The 21,326-nt window shown below is 42.0% G+C and overlaps 1 protein-coding gene across 1 annotated transcript; it reads left to right on the top strand.

Moving 5' to 3' along the window:
* The first annotated feature begins 4,244 nt into the window (after positions 1-4,244).
* Positions 4,245-20,937, top strand: LOC135465724 (uncharacterized). The gene is made up of 17 exons (XM_064743041.1): positions 4,245-4,464; positions 5,548-5,649; positions 7,160-7,258; positions 8,081-8,185; positions 8,374-8,472; positions 8,724-8,822; positions 9,188-9,292; positions 9,613-13,082; positions 13,508-13,655; positions 15,118-15,309; positions 15,598-15,703; positions 15,963-16,039; positions 16,913-17,106; positions 17,284-17,367; positions 18,601-18,667; positions 19,146-19,261; positions 19,716-20,937. Exons 1-17 carry the CDS (start codon positions 4,297-4,299, stop codon positions 19,855-19,857), a joined length of 5,373 nt encoding a protein of 1,790 aa, XP_064599111.1. The 5' UTR covers positions 4,245-4,296; the 3' UTR covers positions 19,858-20,937.
* The last annotated feature ends 389 nt before the right edge of the window (positions 20,938-21,326 follow it).

Genomic DNA, 21,326 nt, shown 5'->3' on the forward strand with positions numbered 1-21,326 from the left:
TTTTAGGCCTACGTTTTATCGAATTCTAGAGCAGGCCTAGTCTATAAATATGCTAAGTTAGGAAGCCGACAAAGAAAGAATTATCCTTGCCAATACGTAAAAATTCAGTTCCGTCCTATTAGGACATTTACGGAGTCCTGACATGGTTAGAAAAAAATTTTAAATACCGGCAGAAATAAAACACACATACATACAACTTTTTATGGAGCCGTAAAAATGGTTAGAAAAAATACTTAAAGGAAAAAAAAAAAGAATACACACACACATAACTTTCAAAGTGTCAGGTGTGCTTTTTTTTTCAATAAGTAGAGCTCACGAGAGAATTGCACAATCATGTCGTACGCCTAACAAAGATCTCGTGTGCACGACGTAACTGTGCATCTCTAGTGGTCGATTATCTCGTGCTCTCGATCGAGATATTCATTAAGTCGTGCGCACGAGATCTTTACTAAGTTGTGCGAACCACTTATTAAAAAAATACATCAGTGAAACTTTGGAAGTAGTGTTGTTATTTTTTTTTTTTCTGATAACAACTTTTTTCTAATCGTTCATGTCGCTTTTACGGCTCCGTAGACAGTGGATTCCTTGATATACGAGAGAAAATAATGTAGATCGAGCTGGAAGGACTTAAATATCCCTCTGTTGTAAGAAGATCATGCTGATCGAGTTGTTTGGAGTAGTTTAACACTCGCCACACCCACCTATCCACGTGAATATCATGTATACACAGGTATACCGGTACTGGCCTAATACTAGTAATCACCACTGGCCTTTAGAACAGCAGCCTCAACGCCTGCATAGGCCTAAACAGTTGGACCTACATTTAACTATCCTTTAAGTGTGTCTTATTCACTTTTCTCAGAATCTGAAGTCCTCACAGATTGACAAAATAATATGTGTACATCTATAGTGTTTACACAGGAACTATATTTAGCATGCACACTGAAGGTTGTGAAGATAAAGGCCTATAGGCAAACAGTGATTAATCCTGAATTACAACGCCGAAGCCTAAATTCAAAGATTAACATCAAATGATATAACTAAACGCATAGCCTCCACAACCTGCAGCTTCTCCATAGACGTACTAAAATTAAATTTGAAACTCAAAAGCATCTCAGGAAAGTTGAACTATCATTTATACCAAAGAAAGTTGTTTCCAGATCGAGTCATTCTGTCACATGTACCGGAGGTGTCTATGTGTGATGTATTACTCAGGCTATCTTCGAGTAATTTACAACATCTTTTAGTAAATTCCCTTTTTTAATGTTTGTTTTGCTGATTCTTGCTAAAATAAAAGAATGCTGATTAATAGATTCACCAGCGTAATGTTTTGTCATTAACACTCACACCTCCTAGGATACCAATAGAGCGTGTCATAAGATTAAGATGACAAATCTTAAAATTCTGTAACAAAAATGAATTTATCTTAGGCCATATACCTTTTCGACCTTCAGTATAATATAAATAAACATTGATTTAAATATTGTAATTTGCACACTCTGAAATATGAACTGAAGAAGCTGCGTCTATCTGCCATACACTTGCTCAGGCCAAACATGGGGTATCCACATATATGTTCCATATGTAGCGATGGTAGGTAATTACAAATGTTGTTCTAAGGGACATAACTCTTAGGTGTTAAACAGGAGGGGAATCCCCAACATGTGCGTTGCCGCTGTGTGAAACGATGGTTCTGAGTGGTTGATCGGGAGGATGGCCATCTGCCGTTACAAGTTCTATGCCATCTAAATTTTTTGTCTCGTCTCGTCTGTGTTACAGGTAAGATTCAGAAGCCATCTGCTCCTCGGTAACATGCCATTTAGTTCTTGTTGTGTTGTAGTTCCTAGCTGATCTATAAAAACGGATTTAATGCGGTTAGCTTGAAGATATTTTTGGAAGAATAGTTCCTAACTCTAAAAGTACATGTTGGCTTACTGTTTATCAAGGTTTTGTTGTTGTTACAAGCCCAAGAGCGTTACATCCTTGCTAGAATTAGTGAGATCTTGTTAGAGATATAATGCTACACTAGTATGGCAGAGTTCATAGTTTTTGATGCATTTGTATTCATGATACAAGTAACCCTGAGAGCTCAGTGTAGTTACTTGTGTAACAATGTGATTTTAATTCAGTCATTGTTGGAACGGGTGTGCATAAACCCGCTAGTGATTGTAGCGATTCAGGGGAGAGAACTCTCAATGACATTCTAATTCAGGGGGAAATATTCTGTCCGGAATTATGATGTGATATCTTTGCATACGTTGTATTGAGACTGGTTGTCCGCCATCTTCCATTAAAAGTTCTATGCCATCTAAATAATTTGTCTCGTCTCGTCTGTGTTACAGCCCTACATTGCGCCAGACCATAGGAAGGGCAACACATACACTTTAGGAGACCAAATACTTATCATCTATCTCACATACACGTGCGAAGACCAAATGCTGAGCATGTATCTCCCATTCAATTGCATAGACCAAACTTAAAGGGATACTTGCACGCTGTTATCAGATCAGCTCTGAGGAAGTTGATGTCAACTCTGTATATGTGTAAGGCCATGCAGCCATCGCCAAGTCGCGCCGTCGAGCTGCACGACAACGCAACATTTTGTTGCCCTGTCGCAATTCATTTGCATAACATGCAGGAAGGTGCCATTTTTAAAAAAAAAAAACATCTTGGTGTCGTATAGTTACCCTATCAAACGGAGAGCAGAATGACAGCGAACGATAGTCGCCCTATCAAACAGAGAGCAGAAATGCAACGATTCATAGTCACCCTATCAAACGGAGAGCGGTAAGGCAGCGAATGACGCCAAATTAACTTTAAAATGGCATGGTTTTGTACTTTGAATACTATGAAGACGCCATTTAAAATTAATATATGAGAAGTATTAAGTTTCTCTTACTTCTTCACTTCGTTAGGTCATGAGCAATGCGACATTTGAACACAAAATGTCGCTTTGTTGCATTCGTTGAGAGGGACGTTCCAATCTACCTTAAAATGTGGTTCCATGGTGTTCAGAATAGACGGCGCGATAAATTGATATCTACATTGACCATCGGTAGTTTCGGTATCGTCTGTTAAATTGGACCAATTCTGGGCTTCATCCAGAACTTCAACAACAACAATAAAAATGAAGAAAGAATGTTTTTTTCGGTATGAAATAAATGTACAAGAGAATAAGTTATGTGATGTGTCGTCACACCAGATGAGGTTAAAAGCGTCCGCGATAATCTAGATGTAAGTATAAGACTGGTGGCTCACACTATACACGCATAATGTGTAGGCCTACCAGGGATACCCTAGATACCTGCACGTTATTCAGAGATTTGTGCCTGTCACTATCATTCATCAACATTGTCTCTTATACGCCTGGTATTTATAAACAGTTTTAGTTGGCACCGTGTACATGTAGATGTAACAAGTATATACTATAGGCCTAATGACAGATCCAGAAAATCCATCTTTCTGTGCAAGCCAAAAGTTTTGAATGGTGCTCTTCCGTCATAATTGCTAGCATGTGTCTGGATCAGTCCGCTAGTACCAACACTGGCTTGTCATAAAGCGATTATAACAAGACAATCTGTTGGTACAGTATTTATTTACATGGAGTTAGCCGTGTGAATACGATATTTGCATCAAGCACCGTATGACACATAAAATAAATAAACAAATAAATATAAACATAAATAAATAATAAAAGATTTGGCTTGCTTAATCGGCAAAAACGATGCTAGCTCTGATCGCAACTGACCATGGAGGTAGCTGGCTCGAATCCAGCTCTGGGTGATTTTCAAGCGACCTTAAGTCAGCTGATGTATCAGCTTTTTAGAAAAGGGTGGTGTTATACCGTGGAGACGCCGGTCGTGATGTTCACTGTCATCTGAGATTACGAAACTGTAGCCGAGGATCAACTTTTCCGGCAGTAAGATGATCGAGTGCATGCCTATATCAGTCAAAAGGACTGTGTGTAGTATGATAATGTGTAGATTCAACTATACCCGCCTTCATCGATGGTTTTTATCAAATGGACTGAATGAGTATTTTGAGACCGTTTCACAAGACGTTACGTCATTATGGGAGTTACACCGCGTACGCCTTGTGACGTCATGCTTCAGTAAAGCTTCATACATCATGCCTTGAAGTTGTGTGCTTTATGATGTCTTCACGTTATGACCGTTTCCGTGACGTCATCACAGCGTCCGTATTATAACGCTCTCACTCAGCTGCTGGCAGCTGAACGAACAAGCTCTCATACCATTTTTATAAGAAATAATCCAAAAAAAGCATAACAAAGCAAGTATGAAATGTGAGAAGAAGAAGAAAAACAAACACAACAAATCTCCAGAGAAAGGAAAAGCGGGAGAAGAGAAAGATGGCGCCAGAACGAAAGGCATTAAACTACTGGACAAACTCTTTGAGGAGAAGACGGCCGAGGAAATCTTGGCATTGAGCCAGAAACATGACGTAGTAAGTATCTCTTATTTCATTTGTTAACAAAAACACGTCCTTGAGGAATAAAATGGAAATCGTGCCTGTTCAGCATTTAGCAATAGACCTACTAGAGATATTATACATAAAACGGAGTAGGTCAATTAAGATTTTCTGAGAACGGTTTCGTGCTCAAATTCAAAATCAGATTCCACTTCAAACACATGACTGGACAAGTGGTTATTATTTTTAAAAAATTGATTCTATCTTAAGTTCTGCCATCAGCTCGACTTAGATACGTACTTCACGTTTCTTGAGTTTAAAACACATTTATTGAGGCACAGGTCGCTGTGAGTTCAAGTCCAGCTCATGCTGGCTTCCTCTCCGGCCGTAGGTAAAAAGTGAGAAGGTCTTCAGCAACCTGCAGATGGTCGTGGTTTTAACCCGGGCTCTGCCCGGTGTCCTCCCAACATAATGCTGGCTGCCGTCGTATAAGTGATATATTCTTGAGTACGGCGTAAAACACAAAGCAAATAAATACTGAGGCACAGCCGTGAATATATTCATATTTCAGACTTTGTGACAGAAATTAAGTAACAGTTTACTATGAACAAAGAAAAAATATAAATAAGGGTGTGCACATATGGAAGAGGTGGGTGGAAATTGGATGTCAGATTGTGAAACCTTTATTCCTTCCCAAACAAAAGTAGAAAAACTCATGCCGAAAAACTGTCGATTTGTGCTCAATTCTGGTCGAACTCTAGATGCTTTATAACGCCAAATCCTGAGCAAATCTCACCTGAGCAGGACCTCGCGAGAGAGGAAGAGGAGAGCATGACAAATGTTATAACCTTGGCGCCTTGATGGTGACTGAGTGAATTGTAATGTTTGGTCTCAGTATAAATCGACTGGGCGTTGTGTCGCGTCTTGTGTCTTAGGGATGACGTGTCAGTATGTGAATGCAGTAATCTGCTACAAGAAAACACCGTCGTGATATGAACGAAATAGTTTTAAATTACATGGACACTGAACAGTTCGGATGCGCCCATGGGCTGAACAATGCTTACTACTGTAAAAGGCATATTTGTCTTCACTTTACACTTCTACTTTCGATATTTACAGATGGGACTGGGGCCACTGTCCATGGTGGCTGCCATGGGTCACGTGACTGGAGTGCGGAAACTTCTCGAAGCTGGAGTGAGCGTGAATGACCCATCCTCTATGGTATGTAATCTCGGATTGGATAGCCTATGTCGTATATAATCACGGATTGGATAGCCTCTGTCGTACGTAATCTCTGAAAGGCTAGTCTCTGTGGTACGCAATCTCGGATAGGCTAGCCTCTGTCGCACATAATCTCGGACTGGCTAGCCGCTGTCGTGATAATCTTGGGATCCGTTCCATTCACCCCCCATTGGGCACTGGAGGAGTTCGTGGCCACCGACGTGGCGTTCCATTGATCACTGGAGGACGCGAGTGACACTACTGCCGCCACCGAGTCTGACGTCGTTGGAGTCGGTGGCGTGCGTTTTAATTCCCCCGACTTGACGCGACTTCCGGAACATTTGGACGTCACACTGTGTCCTCCGGTGGTCCCTAAATCTGCCAACAGTGGCGTGCCGACGACTGGCTAGCATCTGTGGTACGTAATCTTAGATTGGCTAGCCACTGTCGTACGTACCCTAATTATTCAAAAATTTGGGAGGACAAACGCAAGTTCCGGTGACCCACATTGTATCACCTGTCAGGTGTCATGGGTAGAGCGCGCGCTGTTTGATTTTGGTCCCATGAACAGAAATCTTAAAGGATCAAATTGAAATTTGGTTTGTATACTTAGGACATAATGGCTTTTGAGTGTGTAAATTTTTACAGGCTGACGTAAGAGGGTTTCGGAGATTTTGAGTGTCAAAGTACGGCCCATTTTTTTATGCCCACCCGATATATTGGCCAAAAATGGGCAGACCAGATGTCCCAAATTTTAGAACAAAGAGTGAACTAACGGACTGGCTTTAGCCTCTGTCGTACGTAATCTCGGATTGCCTAACCTCTATGCTACGTAATCACCGATTGGATACCCTCTATGGAACACATGTTATTATTTCTGTGATTGGCTAGCCTCAGTGGTACGTAATATCAGATTGGCTAATTTGTAACTGGCTCTTCGGCGATATTGCAGCCATATCGTGGAGAAGTTTTCTAGATGAAAACAAAGCATTTCATCACACCTCAGGTGCCAATTGCTCAAAACCATGTTGACAACTTCAAAATTCGAACATGGTTTAAAGTAATATTTTTAAATCTACGGAATAACAATTCTGAGAAAGTAATGTTAACACATTATAATGTTGAAATAAATGTAAGAAGTTAATCGGATACCGGCAGAAGTCTGAAGTGGGACATACATGTATTATGTCATAATTGTGGTGTTGACCATTCTACTGCCGCATCAGCAGCTAAGCGTCACTCAAAGAGGACCGCATGCGTGAAAAATGAACCATTTAAGGCATATTTGACGTCGCACAACACACATGTGACGTGGAAGTTCTAATTCCCTGTTGGGAGAGGAAAATCTACCGGTAGCGCATTGATGTTTTAAGTTCCAATGTTTAAATCAGCTGTTTATTATTTGACCGTATTGTTAATCAGACCATCGTGTGATGTAGGCCCATGAGGCTACTGTCACATGTTGGTGTTGTTCAACCACTGTTATGTTAGCGTTATTGTTGTTGTACAGGACGGAGAGACGCCTCTGACACTGAGTTCTCGCTCCAAGCACGTGGAGGTTGTCGAGTTGTTGCTGCAGCACCACGCTGACATAACACAAACAAACAATGTAAGTCACATGTACACCTGAGTACGATGATCGTCTTAAAGGTAAAAGCCCTCCTTAGGCAGGCGTGACAAACTGCAAGATTGAATCGCCGATCCTATAGCCGTGCATTGTGTATTGGCGTAAAACGTTTATAATTGTCGCGGTAGAGCCTATACCATTTGATTCATAATAACCGTGGTCATCCACATGAAAAACTGTCGCTTTGTTTTGGTTGCTGAAGTAACAGATCTATTGTACATAAATATTACCGTGTACGTTTGGCCAACTTTTAACTATTTTTCACAAAATCTATTGAAGACAGGTTTGCTAGCAATATACGGCTGGAGGATAATATTTGTAATTGGAAGTGAGACTGGTAGCTGCTTGTTCTGAAATGTTATCACTCTTAACTGAAACTAAACTGTTAACATTTGTTGCAAAATGTCACGTTCTTTCAAAGAAAAGTTAATAGCCTACCCGGGCAAAACTTCCAATACAACTGAGCCCGGGTGTATAAAACGGCCGTAAGAGCTAATCACATATTTAACTTTAAGTCATGTCCTTAGTTTTGTACTTAGCCCAAAAATAACTGTATGACATTTATAAACTAAATCTGCTGTTGTACCATCTGGTTTCTGTAAAACTGTATTGATGGCTGGGTTTTGCTAAAATCATAAATATTTGATATGACTTAATACCACTATTAGCTAAGACAGTTTTGAACAACTTGGCCCAGATGTATTTCGTGTAAACAGTGAAGTTTTATTATCACTTCAATACATCCAATAATAGTTGGCATAAAGTATAAATTGAAGCTGGCGATATCTGTTTTCTTTTATGCAGGAGGGGGACAACGCTTTCATGATTTCCATTAAAGTTGGAGACCCGAAAGTCGTGAATATGCTCTGGAGCTACAGAGCCAATCTCAATATTAACCATAAGAACAAGGTGCGTATTAGTGTCTGTATGCTTCATAAAATCTGTGTATAAAGTTAGGCAACAGGAAGTCATTAAGCCTCATCTGTGGTCCTTTCTCCTAGCTTGTTCATTGCCTTGAAGATAGTTTTTATTCTTCGGACCAGCAGAAAAGTGGTAATGACCAACAAGGCTCATTTCTTATGAACCGACTTTTTCAGAATTCCATTTCGGCTCTGCACTATGCCGCGGAGCGTGGCTGGGAAAGCTGTGTGCAGTTTCTGATCATGCAAGGCGCCGATGTCAATGCGCAGGACAAGGTAAGGTTAATCTGTTTATCTTTGCTTTTGATTGAAATAAAACTTGAATTGAGTCCACACGCTCTTAAGTTACGATTGCGTCATAAAACTGGCGTCATTGCTAGGCAACCACAAATGATCACGAGGCTCCATCTCGTGGAAGGATAAACAGGTAACGACCAATATAAAGAGAAGACACAAACGTGAATTTAGATAAGAACCATAGAATGTGTAGGAGTCATCATTTGTGTTTTAATCTTTGGTTTTTACAGAACGGTTCCACGCCACTGATTGTTGCCTCCATTCGAGGCGATCAGCGCACGGTGGACGTCCTCATCAAGGCGGGTTGTAACGTGTTGATCGAGGATAAGGTATGTTCAGATTTATACGTACGTGTATGACTCACTCGTACGTTGCAGTAAGGTAGATGACTCACTTGTAGGTTACGGTAGCGTATAAGTCCAAAATGTGTGTACAAAAAACAATATTTCAGACTGGGGATCACGAAGTTATCGTAGAAAAAACTTAAGCAAAGATTTAAAATAACGTTAAAATATCTAACTTAACAAGGTCAAAATAATGCTGGGCGACGTTCTGGTTATCCCTTCACCAGAACAATTGATCGTGAGTATTTTGCCCATATACGACCAGTTTTAGCCCTATGTATTGGGGAAATTTAATCATCTCCATACGGGGTTTTAATAACTCTGTCTAACAAAGCTGCCTGTACTTTCAGACTGGTTGCACCGCTGTGTGCAGAGCGCTACAAGCAGAGAAGAACAATCTCACAGAGTTCTTTCTGAAAAAATTTACGGAGCAGCAGGCTGATATCTATGTCAAGGTGAGGAGCCAAGTTTTCATTCTACATGATTCCATATTGTGTTTTTGTTTTTTATTTATTTATTTTTTTTTTGTGATACGACGAAAATTAAATTAGGTTTGAGATTAAAAATGTGTGAGCTCTCACTTATAAAGAAAAATATACAGCTGAATCAGATTTGCAGCGGGACTTAAAGCTTTATACAGGATTCTTCGGGAAATCGCAGCCAGAACCACCTCATGAGTATGTGCTGCTGTAGACTGAAGTTATCATAGACTGGTTTCCGTGGAATACCCACAGCTTCTACTACTGTTTTATGACGTGATGTTTTTATGTTTTAGAACCGCGCAGAACGGTTGCGAAAACCGGAAGTACCAAGTCATGAAGTTGCATATTATTACAAGCATATTTTATTTCCCATGCTGGAGGAATTGAGCAAATACGAAAACTATCGGGACCTGCTCTTCCGCCATAAGATCATCCCTCATGCCATACTGGCCGTGAATGGCTTTGTTACCTACCCAGATATCATGGCGGCTGTGTGCCAGATATTCTCTGCTCTGATGTATCACTATCCAACCTTTGTAGAGGAACGCTTTGCTCTTCAGTTCATCAAATCTGGGGGACCAGATTTGGTTGTTAGAGCCCTGAAATTCTTCAGCGAATCTAAATCTGCAAACCCGAGCGTCCACGAGGAAGGAGTGTGCTTCCTCCCAATACTCGCAGCATGTGAAGTACCCATCGGTCGAGAATGGCTTCAGAAAAACAGCCTCAAAGTGACACCATTTACTCGCAATTTCGAAGTCAGCGTGGACACCATCGACTTTCCAGGTTCTGGTTCAAAGCTTAAAGCAAAAGTGCTGTGGACTCGTTTCCGAGCTTTTTTCGATCGAATGTTGCGAACCCAGTGCGAGCAACAGGAAGCAGAGCTACTGGAGGAAGAGGCAAGGGAGAAAGTCCGAAGAGAGAAAAAGCGCGAGAAGAAGCGACAGCGTCGCCAGCGTCAAAGTCAAATGAAGCAAGAGCCGGGAGCGGAGGTTGAACAAGAGCCTGGAGATTGCCTTCCGGAGGTACACGGCATCCTATCCTTAGAAGAAAGCAGTATCATATCAGGGCCCTTACTGCGGGACAGCGACAACGACGACGAAGATACTCCAAACAATGGAGGGGTCGCTAAAGCAGAAGCCATGGACACATTCGTGCAGAAGATGAAGTCAATGTTTGCTGATCCCGAACAGAAACCCACCGGTAAACCAAATGGAGAAGTATCAGTATCTTCTCCAGCAGAAAAACATGGCCGTGTTGCATTGTCGGGGAATCGTTTCGAGGAAAGAAACACAAATTCATCATGCATGGACGGCGAAGCAAATGAGCAGTATGTTAAAAGGAAAAATGAAAACCGCCAAAATGCGGGTACCTTGCCTAATGCACAGGGCCTCTCCGGCAGAAATGACATTCAAGAGGATGGCATGTACGTTACGGAAGGTTTTTACGACCCTTCTGCTTTATGTACGGGGACATTCCCGGGTGAGAACTCATGGATTACCGTTGGGGCGAAGAAGACTGTTCCACGACCCCAAGATAAACTCATACCTGAAATGACAGGTGGAACTAACAAAAAGCAGAAAAAGAAAAAGAAAGCCACTGATATCGTAGGTATACCTAGTGCGGTGGTGCACCACCCTTCCACTGTTACGCAGAGTAGCAATAATGTCTGGAATCCCCAAACAGTGACAGAAGATTGGGAAATTGGAGTCCCAGATGGTGAAATACTCCCAAACTACGATGACGAATTTCCTTCGCTGACATCCATAGCCCAAAGCCGAAAGCGTCACGCGTCAACAATGGAGACAAAACCTCGTACGAACCAGCCCACAAGCCACTGCCCAGAATGGAGAAAAATATCTGCCCCACAGCCTGAGCGAAAGGCCCCTAGTCGTACAGAGGTGTCACCAATGCGCATTGGATCGGGAACTGACGACGAGGGGGCAGCTGAAGACGAGGGTTCCCCTGAACCGAAGGCTAGAGCATGCCGATCTGACGATTGCCTAAACCCTCAGGATACAATGGACGTCAGTGAAACTCCTACATGTCCACCAGAGAGCGCGCAGATCAGGCCCACTCTAGCAAACATTGCGGTCACACTGTGTACTGATAATCACACTAAGGGAAAACTGCAAACTACAAGCACCGCGGTGTCGGAACCACATCATCCACTCACGACATGCCCTCCTCCACATCTCCCGTGCACAATACAGCCTGGCATACCCTGCCAGGAAAGCTATACGAATGCAATGTGCTGGGATTCAAGGATGTCTGACTGCTGGCCAGCAGCAACGTCTCCGTCACGCCCACCTCAAAGCGCTTCTGTGACCATTCCGAGGTGTCCTCCAACGCTTGCTCTCACAGGGAATCCTCCTACTGGACGGTCGACAACAGCGGGTTTATGCATGCCAGGGTTTCATGATGCTGTAGACACCAAACCATGGTATTCGAATGTAACGAGCATCTGTTTAGATCAAGATCCGCTGCCACAAACCCTTACATCCAAGCAACCTCTCACTGAGCCTTTGGATGGACACGGAAGAAACGCCCAGAATCAGTGTGAAACGACAACAGATAACCGACCATTTGTTGAGTACCAGCGGGCCAGACCAAAGGAAGACGAGAGGATGGGCAATATTCACAATATTCCAACCACTCTCAACTGTGACGAAGTCCCACCCTGTATCCCACATAAATTAGCACTTCGTCCACAACAAGTGCCGTATGGAGTCTTACCTAGAGATACCTCTGAAATACACCAGTCAAGGGCCCATGATCTCTTTGACCACAACACTCGCACACCGTCGGAGCAGATACCAAAGCCGACAGCATACAAGCATTTATCACATCAAAGCGACGAATCCAAAGAGAGATTTCAAAAGAATAACTTACCACGGGATCAAGTTCAGCAGGTGTCTAACTTTCCGTCGGAGGAGACCATCAGAAATGCCACGACACTTTGCGCCCAGCAGATCGCTACCCTCGCCGAGCTTCATTACCAAAGGTCTTTAATGCAGGCCCAGAATGAAACATCTAACAAAGCCAGTGAGCGTACCGAAAAAGCGCCATTTCAAAGGTTGGTGGAAGCAAACTTTAAGGACTGTCAAACATTTGCTAGAACGAACGTTTCTGAAGCCCCTGAACAGTGTTTGCCAACTGAAGAGATGACCTTGGAGAACTCGCCGCTTCAGTTTTACATGGACGAAACTGAAGGTGACCAACCTGACACGAGAAAGCAAGAACCGGATCCTACAGCCAACTTCCCCAAGTTCCACACTTCCGTTCCGGAAGAGTGGCCATTTAATAAACCACCACCAGGTATGGATGCAATGGAAGCCCTCCGACTGGAGCATATCCGCCAGTGGCGACACCAAGTTGAAAACCCTGACAACGTCATGCAGCATGACTACCAGTACTATTACTCAACCCTCAGCGAACAAGCCAAGCAGATCCTTGATAAGGATTGTAAGAACGTGGGGAGCATCGTCAACATGCTAAACTCGGTTGTTCCCGAACTGGGTGCGACAGGTTGCCAAGCACGTGGCAGCTCTACCCATGCACCTGGTCGACCGAACCTCGCCCCCAGTACAGGATGTCCAGCCGCGTCCCCAGAGAACAACATGTACCATGGAGTTCGGTGGACGTCAAAGAGTGCTCGATGGAGGAACAAATTCCAGGAGTTGTTGTCTGACCCACATCAGAACACCAAGCTCATTGGCTGTATTCGTGTCCCTAAAGACGAAGAAAGTTTCTGTCTGAGGAAAAGGTATAAGTCTAATAAGACAGCTCTACTGGAAGGAGGATAAGTTTTTATCTTCGGTGAAAATACCCTATTTTTCCTCTACACTTACATGGAAAACAGTCAGAAAAAGGCGTCAATGATATATTGTTATCTGTAGACTAAAATAAATGTAACCGTAATGCCTTGCTTAAGGCTTAATAACATATCTTTTGTATATAACTGCAATTATCTTACGTGTGCGTGAGTACGTGGCTGACTTTAGTTCGTCGTAAAAACTTGTGTTGGATCTAAGCATAAAAGCCAGACATTATTTGGGTGTTTTTCCACTTTGCAATCGGGCGTAGGAATGCCGGATTTCATGAATAACGGGAGAAACTCCTTGTAGGAGAAATTATATCCGTGCTACTTTGTTACAGATTTTGTTGCAATGTGTTTTGTCTTCATGTTAGCTCTCCAGGAACCACCCTCGGTGTTATAGTAGACGGGAGTGAGGTAGCTGTCACCAAGGTGCGCTTGGATCAGCTGCCGGAAATGTTTACCAGTGTGAGCGGACTGTTATCTGACCACGCGGACCACCTGTTCCTGATGAAATACTTGGTAAGTCCCAGTCTTACTGTCGTCGATGCTCTGTTTTTTTGCCTTTCGGTCAAGCATATAAGCCGTTAGAGGACATCTCGATACCTCGACCTTCTAATACAGGGCGAGGCAGCGAGGTAACGAGATTGCGAAGCGAGGTAGCGAGGTAGCGAAGCGAGGTAAGGGGCTAACGATGTAGCAAGGTAGCGATGCAAAAAGGCGAGGTTGCGTAGCCAGGCAGCGAGCTGGTGAGGTTTGGAGCAGTTATTAATCGCTTTAGTGTCAGGCTGAGGCTGAGGCTGAGGCACACATCATGTACAAATTGGGTTCTTGAGACGGATGTGATGCTGGTGGACATCAACACTCTGATTGCCAGGACGTGGAACTGTTATATAATAGTTCCAGCTAGGTCAGTGCTTCTGTTTAGCTGAGATGTGAAGGGAGGGCTATGGGAATTGAGGTGCAAAAGGAGGGGAGATTTTTATCATGGTATATAAAGTGATCGCTTTTTCCTCCATCGATGTCCCTCTTATTAATCTTTACTACACTATATTTCAGTATTGGTTGAATTGGTATTTATTTAATAACTTATCTATTTACGACGACAGACAGCATTATGTTGGGTGGAATGGATTTGATGACACGTTTGTCAGTTTGACATGAATTTGAAACCTTGTCTTAGCTGAATCAAAGTAATGACGGGGTTTGGTCAGATCTTACAGGCCTGCTTTGCTATCTTGATACCTCACTTCCTCGCTTCGCCACTTCGCTGCCTCGGCCTTTTTTTTTAAAATGGTCGAGGTAACGAGGTAGCGAGATGTCCTCTATCGGCTTCCATGGGCTAGACGATAAATATAGAATATTATATTCCCAACTCAATATTAATGACAGTGTAACGCTACTAAAGAGCTAACAATGGAAACTTGTACTGCGTATTTAGTAACGCAGCGTGGTGGGTTGTGGTTATGTTTGCAACGTAGTAGGTCACAAACGTCAATGCGTGAGACATCTGGCTGACCGGTTTTCAACAGTATTCCATGTCACTGAACAAATGGGTAGTTGTCTATAAGACCTGAGAGACCACGTCAGCCCCATCGAGCATAATGGCAATGCTATCCGAGAGCACGTCTCATCAGTCATTAATAATACTTTTGCGTGTAAGACAAACCGATGTCTCGCATATTAGTCATTGTTTGATGACATAATATCAACCATTCAGCAGGAATGGAATAAACAATATTTTCACGAAAAAGTTTGTGTGAGTGCTTGGGGTTTAACGTTCACGAGAAAATGTGATGTAAACATGGCCGTGAGTGCCATTGGCCCGCGGCCTGTCCATAGTTAAAGAACTGCGTAGGAAATTTTGTCTTGAAACTTTTTGGTTCTTCTTGGTGGGGAAGCAGGCCATCCACTAGCTTTATTGAAGCCAAATGAAAAAATGTAACTCTGGATGATATTGTAACATCGTATGATGTTATTGCAGGCCGTTGAACAAAAAGGAGAGCACTGCTATATCGCTAAGGAACTGTGTGAGTACACCCTGGAGGAATACATCCGGATCCTGCATCTCAATCATCGTCTTGATCCCCTGTGCTCTGACCGCCTGGTGTGGCAGTTGCTCAAAGGATTGAAACATCTTCATGACAACTGTAAAATCGTTCATCACAACCTGAGGGTAAGAATGGGCCGTGAGCTTACAAACGTTTCTTCCATCTGTAATTAGCAAAAATCTTAGCGATCACCCAGATCAAGCCCTGTTGTCTTATAACTGCATATTGTTTTACGCATACTTAGCAAGGCTAGAGGCACACAACAACATCGCCAGATCAAGCCCTGTTGTTTTGTAACTGCACGTTGTTTTACGCTTAGTTAGCAGGGCTACAAACACACAACAACATTGCCAGCATTCGCCACAGTTTTTCTTGCACAGCTTTGGACATTGCCCGCTTCTATTTTCTTTTAGCCGACCAACATACTGGTGGATAAAGCTGGGAAGATAAAGCTGGCAGACTTCGGCTTGAGACACTCGGCTATGGAGAGGACTGCCATTCAGTCACTTCCGGAACTCGGTAATCTGGAAATCGCTCACAGTTATGCTAATGTATTAGCTAATGGGCTGGAGAACTCTGAGACGCACTAGCGGATAGACCCCGTTTCCTTCAAGAACTACTTTCTTCCCAAATGGTTCATGTGCATTAAAGTTACACGATAGGTGATCTAAATCCTAAGTCAAGTATATGGCCCTTAATGGTCAGATTTTTCTTCCATTTTTCTTCTCTTCCAACATTGTTCCATATATGCACTGACAGTATTCAACTTTTCTGACAGACCGTCGCTGCTGGCAGCCATGTGAAGTGCTGGTGTCCAACTCTGATGCCTGCTATACTATCAAGTCCGATATTCAGGTAACAATATCAGACAAACGTGCTTATGGATATCTGTGTGCATATGACCAAGCACATTATCAATGTGATTTCCCCTACACATATATGGGTACATAGTGTCTGTGTCGAAGACATGGGTTTCATATGTCACGCAACATTATTTCTGTATATACTTACCTAGTGCATGTTTATACCTACTTAGTACATTTTATACTTACTTAGTACATGTATATACTCACTTAGTACATGTATACACTTACTTAGTACATGTATATACTTACTTAGTACATGTTTATACTCACTTAGTACATGTATGTACTTACTTAGTACATGTATGTACTTACTTTGCCCATGTATATTAAACAAAGGCCTAACATAAGCCTGGCTCCCGTCATGTAAATTTAAATATCCTTGAGTACATCTTTAAAGCCCACCCCAGTGACCACATACAAAACGACTCATCCGATAATGATAGGCCTATGTCAAAGTTGTCCCATTCTGTTGTGAGCCTGATAAACGTTCCTTTCCTACCTTACAGCCTTTCAATGGAAACGACTTCTGAAATACCAATGACTCGAAATTTACCTACTTCACATCCACGGGACTAACATATAACATATATATTGTATATTGTATATATTGTATATACATGTAGCTCAATTATAAAAAAAACCTACATAGAAGAAAACAATATGAATTATTTTGACAATGAAATCTGCCACAGCCTTATCAATTGGAAGGAGACACAATAAGTTTGCCAAAGTTGAAAGATTTGCAGTTCACCCGGAGAACTGCGTTAAATAATAATCATTCAAGTGACGTTAGATGTAATCTTCACTTTGTGTGTTGTACACAAAATGTGACACTTCCGTGTGGGTCTGACTGTCTGTTCAGGTGGCTGGCATGCTGATATACTACATCCTGAGTGGCGGCAGCCACCCTTATGGAAAGTCCCCGTTTGAGATAGAGACGAACATCTGCCGGAACTGGCACCAGCTAACCTACATCAGTGAGGAGGCGAACGACATGGTCCTGTCAATGCTCTCTTACACACCCCTCTCCCGCCCCACCGTTGCAGAGGCGCTAAGGTAAGCACATTTTGCTAACACCACAGGGTCATGAACTTTCGCTAATCAACAAACGTCTCCGTTACACTCAACCACAATGCCATCTTCTTCGCAGGCTGTCCAATTCCCGACCCTGAAACTTATCACAATGCACAGAACATTGCGTATTTCCTGAATAGAGTGGCGATTCTTTTGCAGGCACCCGTATTTTTGGTCCGAAGAGAAGAGGTTCAGGTTTTTGCTCATCGTTGGCTCTGACATTCTGAAGGAACTCAAAGGAGGGTTAGTGCATTTAACAGTCTAGTCCTTCAGCACAAAATGGCGAATAATACCAGTAGTACTTAACAGTCTATCAACATACGGTCTTGACAGTCTAGCTAGTCTATCAACATGCAGCCTTAACAGTCAAGCTAGTCTATTAACATACGGTCTTAACAGTCTAGCTAGTCTGTCAACATACGATCTTGACAGTCTAGCTAGCCTATCAACATGTGGCCTTAACAGTCAAGCTAGTCTATTAGCATACGATCTTGACAGTCTAGCTAGTCTATCAACATGCGGCCTTAACAGTCAAGCTAGTCTATTAACATACGATATTGACAGTCTAGCTAGTCTATCAACACACGGCCTTAACAGTTTAGCTAGTCTATCAACATGCGGCCTTAATAGTCAAGCTGGTCTATTAACATACGGTCTTAACAGTCTAGCTACCCAGGAGTCTCTCACCAATGCGGTCGCTATGAGTTCAAGTCCAGCTCATGCTGGCTTCCTCTCCGGGTGTAAGTGGGAAGGTCTGTCAGCACCCTGCGGATGGTCGTGGGTTTCCCCCGGGCTGTGCCCGGTTTCCACCCACCATAATGCTGGCCGCCGTCGTATAAGTGAAATATTCTTGAGAACGGCGTAAAACACCAATCAAATAAATAAATAACAGTCTAGCTAGTCTATCAACATACGATCTTGACAGTCTAGCTAGTCTATCAACATGCGGCCTTAACAGTCAAGCTAGTCTATTAACATACGATATTGACAGTCTAGCTAGTCTATCAACATACGGCCTTAACAGTCAAGCTAGTCTATTAACATACGGTCTTAGCAGTCTAACTAGTCTATCAACATACGGTTTTAACTGTCAAGTTAGTCTATTAACATACGGTCTTAGCAGTCTAACTAGTCTATCAACATACGGTTTTGACAGTCTAGCAAACTGTCGAAGCAAAAATGAGAATTATTGTCAAGAATAAAAGAGAATAAATATGTAATAGTTTTGATTACAAAGAGACAGCATCTAAGAGAATGTAACTCTAACAACAATTAAAATAATAGATAACGGCATATGTTTGGGGAGCCCATCCGAGCAGAATGGAGGAATAATGTGTTACCTTGACTTGTGTAAAGCCAACCTGTCATCGGACAAAAACTATAGGATGGTATTAATTAATCCAGCGTGTCATACTGAGAGTAATGTACTTTGGGTTTATTCATTGTTTGCACTACTGTTGTGAGCTATGTTTACAGAGCGAGCGGAACTTCTGTCACAGATCACGTGAACATCATTTATGGACCAGCCGTATCTGCAGACTGGGTAGGTTACATCATACACTAAAACAGATCAGTCAGTAATTCTCAATTATTATCTTAATTTTTTCTTATATATTCTTATAGTACATTGATGTTTTATCTCATTTGTTTGAAAAAAAATTTTTTTTGCAGCCTCTTTTTTTCAGGTTTTTATCCCAGTTTTGTATAAAATTTTAGATATATTCTGGGGAGATACATGTGTATCGTGTGTAATGTTTTTATCTGACTATTTACTTTGGATATAGGGTCTAGCAGACAAATTTCCACATTGTGCGCTCTTATCCGCGCTAATTCCTTGTGGGGCTGTCCGGATAGAATATAGTGTTCATTTACTTACTTTTGTCTTAATCCAGTATTCTTGTTGGTTGTTGTTGCTTTTCTTGTTTGCTGTTAGCTCACATGTTCATCTTTGGTGGCATCCTTCACGAATATATTCGCTTATCTCTGTTTTATAAGAATTGTACAATGTTTTGCCTGTATAGATTTCCCAGATTGACCCGGAACTAGTCCGAGAGATGCATCTGTTCCGCCAGTACCGGAACTCAATTCCCGAACTTGTCCTCTTCATCTACAACTGCTGTCTACATTTCGACAAACTGTAAGTCTCTGTCTCCCTCTTTCCCATAAATTCTATAAAATTCCATCGCACTGAAGAAAGGAATATATGACTTAACCGCGAGTGACACCTTCATCTCATCCAAAGTTTACGTTTTGGTGGTGTGATATTTATGGCTACCATGGTGGCTGATAGCCGCCATCCAGACCGCGATCTTAATTACCGGCCCCGCGGAGAGCGCGGGTTTTAACAAAATCGCCGCCTTCATACCCCCGCGGAATATGCGAATCCGCACTCTCCACGTCTCGAAAGCGCGCCTCCCGCAGGGTCGGGCAAATATGGATGCTATCAGCCACCATAGGCGACGGCTGCTCCGATATTATGACACAACTGACGTGTTGCGTCTTTAATCTGATTGACCTGTACATTGTTTGATGCGCCTACTATACGAGGTTCGTCATTATTGAACTGCTTCTCTTGTTTGTTCATTTGGTAGGAGCGCTGATGCCAGGGAAATACTGGATGACCCGTGCAAGTATTTCAACACGAAATTTCCCACCTTATTCATGGCCGTCTACCGCATCCTGCGCACATCAGAGACCGTCACTGCCCGGAAGTGCTATATGTCTTTCTTCTAGTTCCTAAAGAGCAAGGAAACTGTCATTTTGTCTCACATTTTATAGAAGATATTTAGTAATCTTTTTTCAGTTGGATTTTAAAACATTATTTTTTAAGGCAATCAGAACATTTTCAAGAGTTTATACAGTTTTTCTAGATTCATGAATGATATTCAGCAATTTTAAAACTGTGCATTCTATTTACACAAAGGACAGTATTCATTACTGTAATCCTGCTGAATATGGCAACTGTTATGTCTTTCATTGGAATACCACATTACCAGTAAACGTTTCTATTGTCTAATAACGGTAGTGATATGGGGAATATATTTATATATGGATACTCTATTTTATATACATATACTGGACAATTTAGAGCACATTTATCGTGAATTTGATAAAATATTTTTACTAACATATAACTATTTACGTTCAAAGAATCGGAGAAACATTACAACGGATTTGATGGCTATTTTTTATTATTATTTAGCATTCACACATGTATTTGTATGGAAGGGTTTGATTTACGTTTACATGAACGCATGCAGACTTACATATGATGGGGGTTCACCATTCTGAGATGAGCTAGGGTTTCAGCGTATGTCATAGGCTTTGGGGCTTAGGGACTGTGCTGATTCTAAACTGCTGATTGGCTTTTCGTAAAATGAGACGTAAAACGGAATGTGAAAATGAGAGTACATGTGTTTGGTTTGTGAATTTACCAAAGTATTTGTTAATGGGAGAGACACGAATGAATGCGGAGTATGTGTAAATATATAAAGTATGTGAACGGCTAGTGCGTGTAAATGGATGGTGTACGTGTAAACATGTGAAGTATGTGAATGGTGGTGCTTCTGTGAATGGTTGGTACACGTAAATGGGTGGCTTATGCGTGAATATGTGAATGGTTGGTGTGTGTAAATGTGTTGCGAGTATGTAAGAATGTAAAGCATGTGGATGGTTATTGCATGTGTGAATGATTGAAACCTGTAAATGGGTGGCGTACGTTTGAATATGTGAAGTGTGTGAATGGTTTGGTGACAAATGGTGGCATTGGTGCAAATCAACAGTGTGTGAAATTGAGTGAAGTGGATGATTGGATGAAGGGTGAGAATAAAGTTTGAGTGTACATGATGTTTCTTTGCCAGGGAACAAAGTGGGCTAACATTACAGAGATGCCTGTACTATCAGTAAAAGCCAAATACTTATGTAGTTGTTATTTGTAATAAATGAAACTCGTTCGACAATAAAAAAATAAATATTATGTTTTACCAAGCCTTACCTTGTACCTTTTGTCCCATAATAACGAAGAATTACTATTGAAGTGCAGTGTGTGTGAAAATAAAAGGATTTACAAGAAGGTGTAAAGTTCAGCAGCGAGTCCCTTATAATCTCTGCACGTGCTACATGTCTCTTGACACTTGTGAATATACACTTGAGAATGTCTCCGCATAAACATATCCACAAAGCGGTTGCGGCCACAATACCGG

This window comes from Liolophura sinensis, chromosome 5 (genome assembly GCF_032854445.1).
Source record: "Liolophura sinensis isolate JHLJ2023 chromosome 5, CUHK_Ljap_v2, whole genome shotgun sequence".
NCBI lineage: Eukaryota > Metazoa > Mollusca > Polyplacophora > Chitonida > Chitonidae > Liolophura > Liolophura sinensis.

Excerpts from the sequence above, each read along its gene's own strand:
- LOC135465724 (XM_064743041.1), top strand. The coding sequence starts at position 4,297 with ATGAAATGTGAGAAGAAGAAGAAAAACAAACACAACAAATCTCCAGAG. Across the intron at positions 13,083-13,507 it reads AGTTTCTGTCTGAGGAAAAG|CTCTCCAGGAACCACCCTCG; the intron begins GTATAAGTCTAA and ends TCTTCATGTTAG. Across the intron at positions 17,107-17,283 it reads ACCGTTGCAGAGGCGCTAAG|GCACCCGTATTTTTGGTCCG; the intron begins GTAAGCACATTT and ends ATTCTTTTGCAG.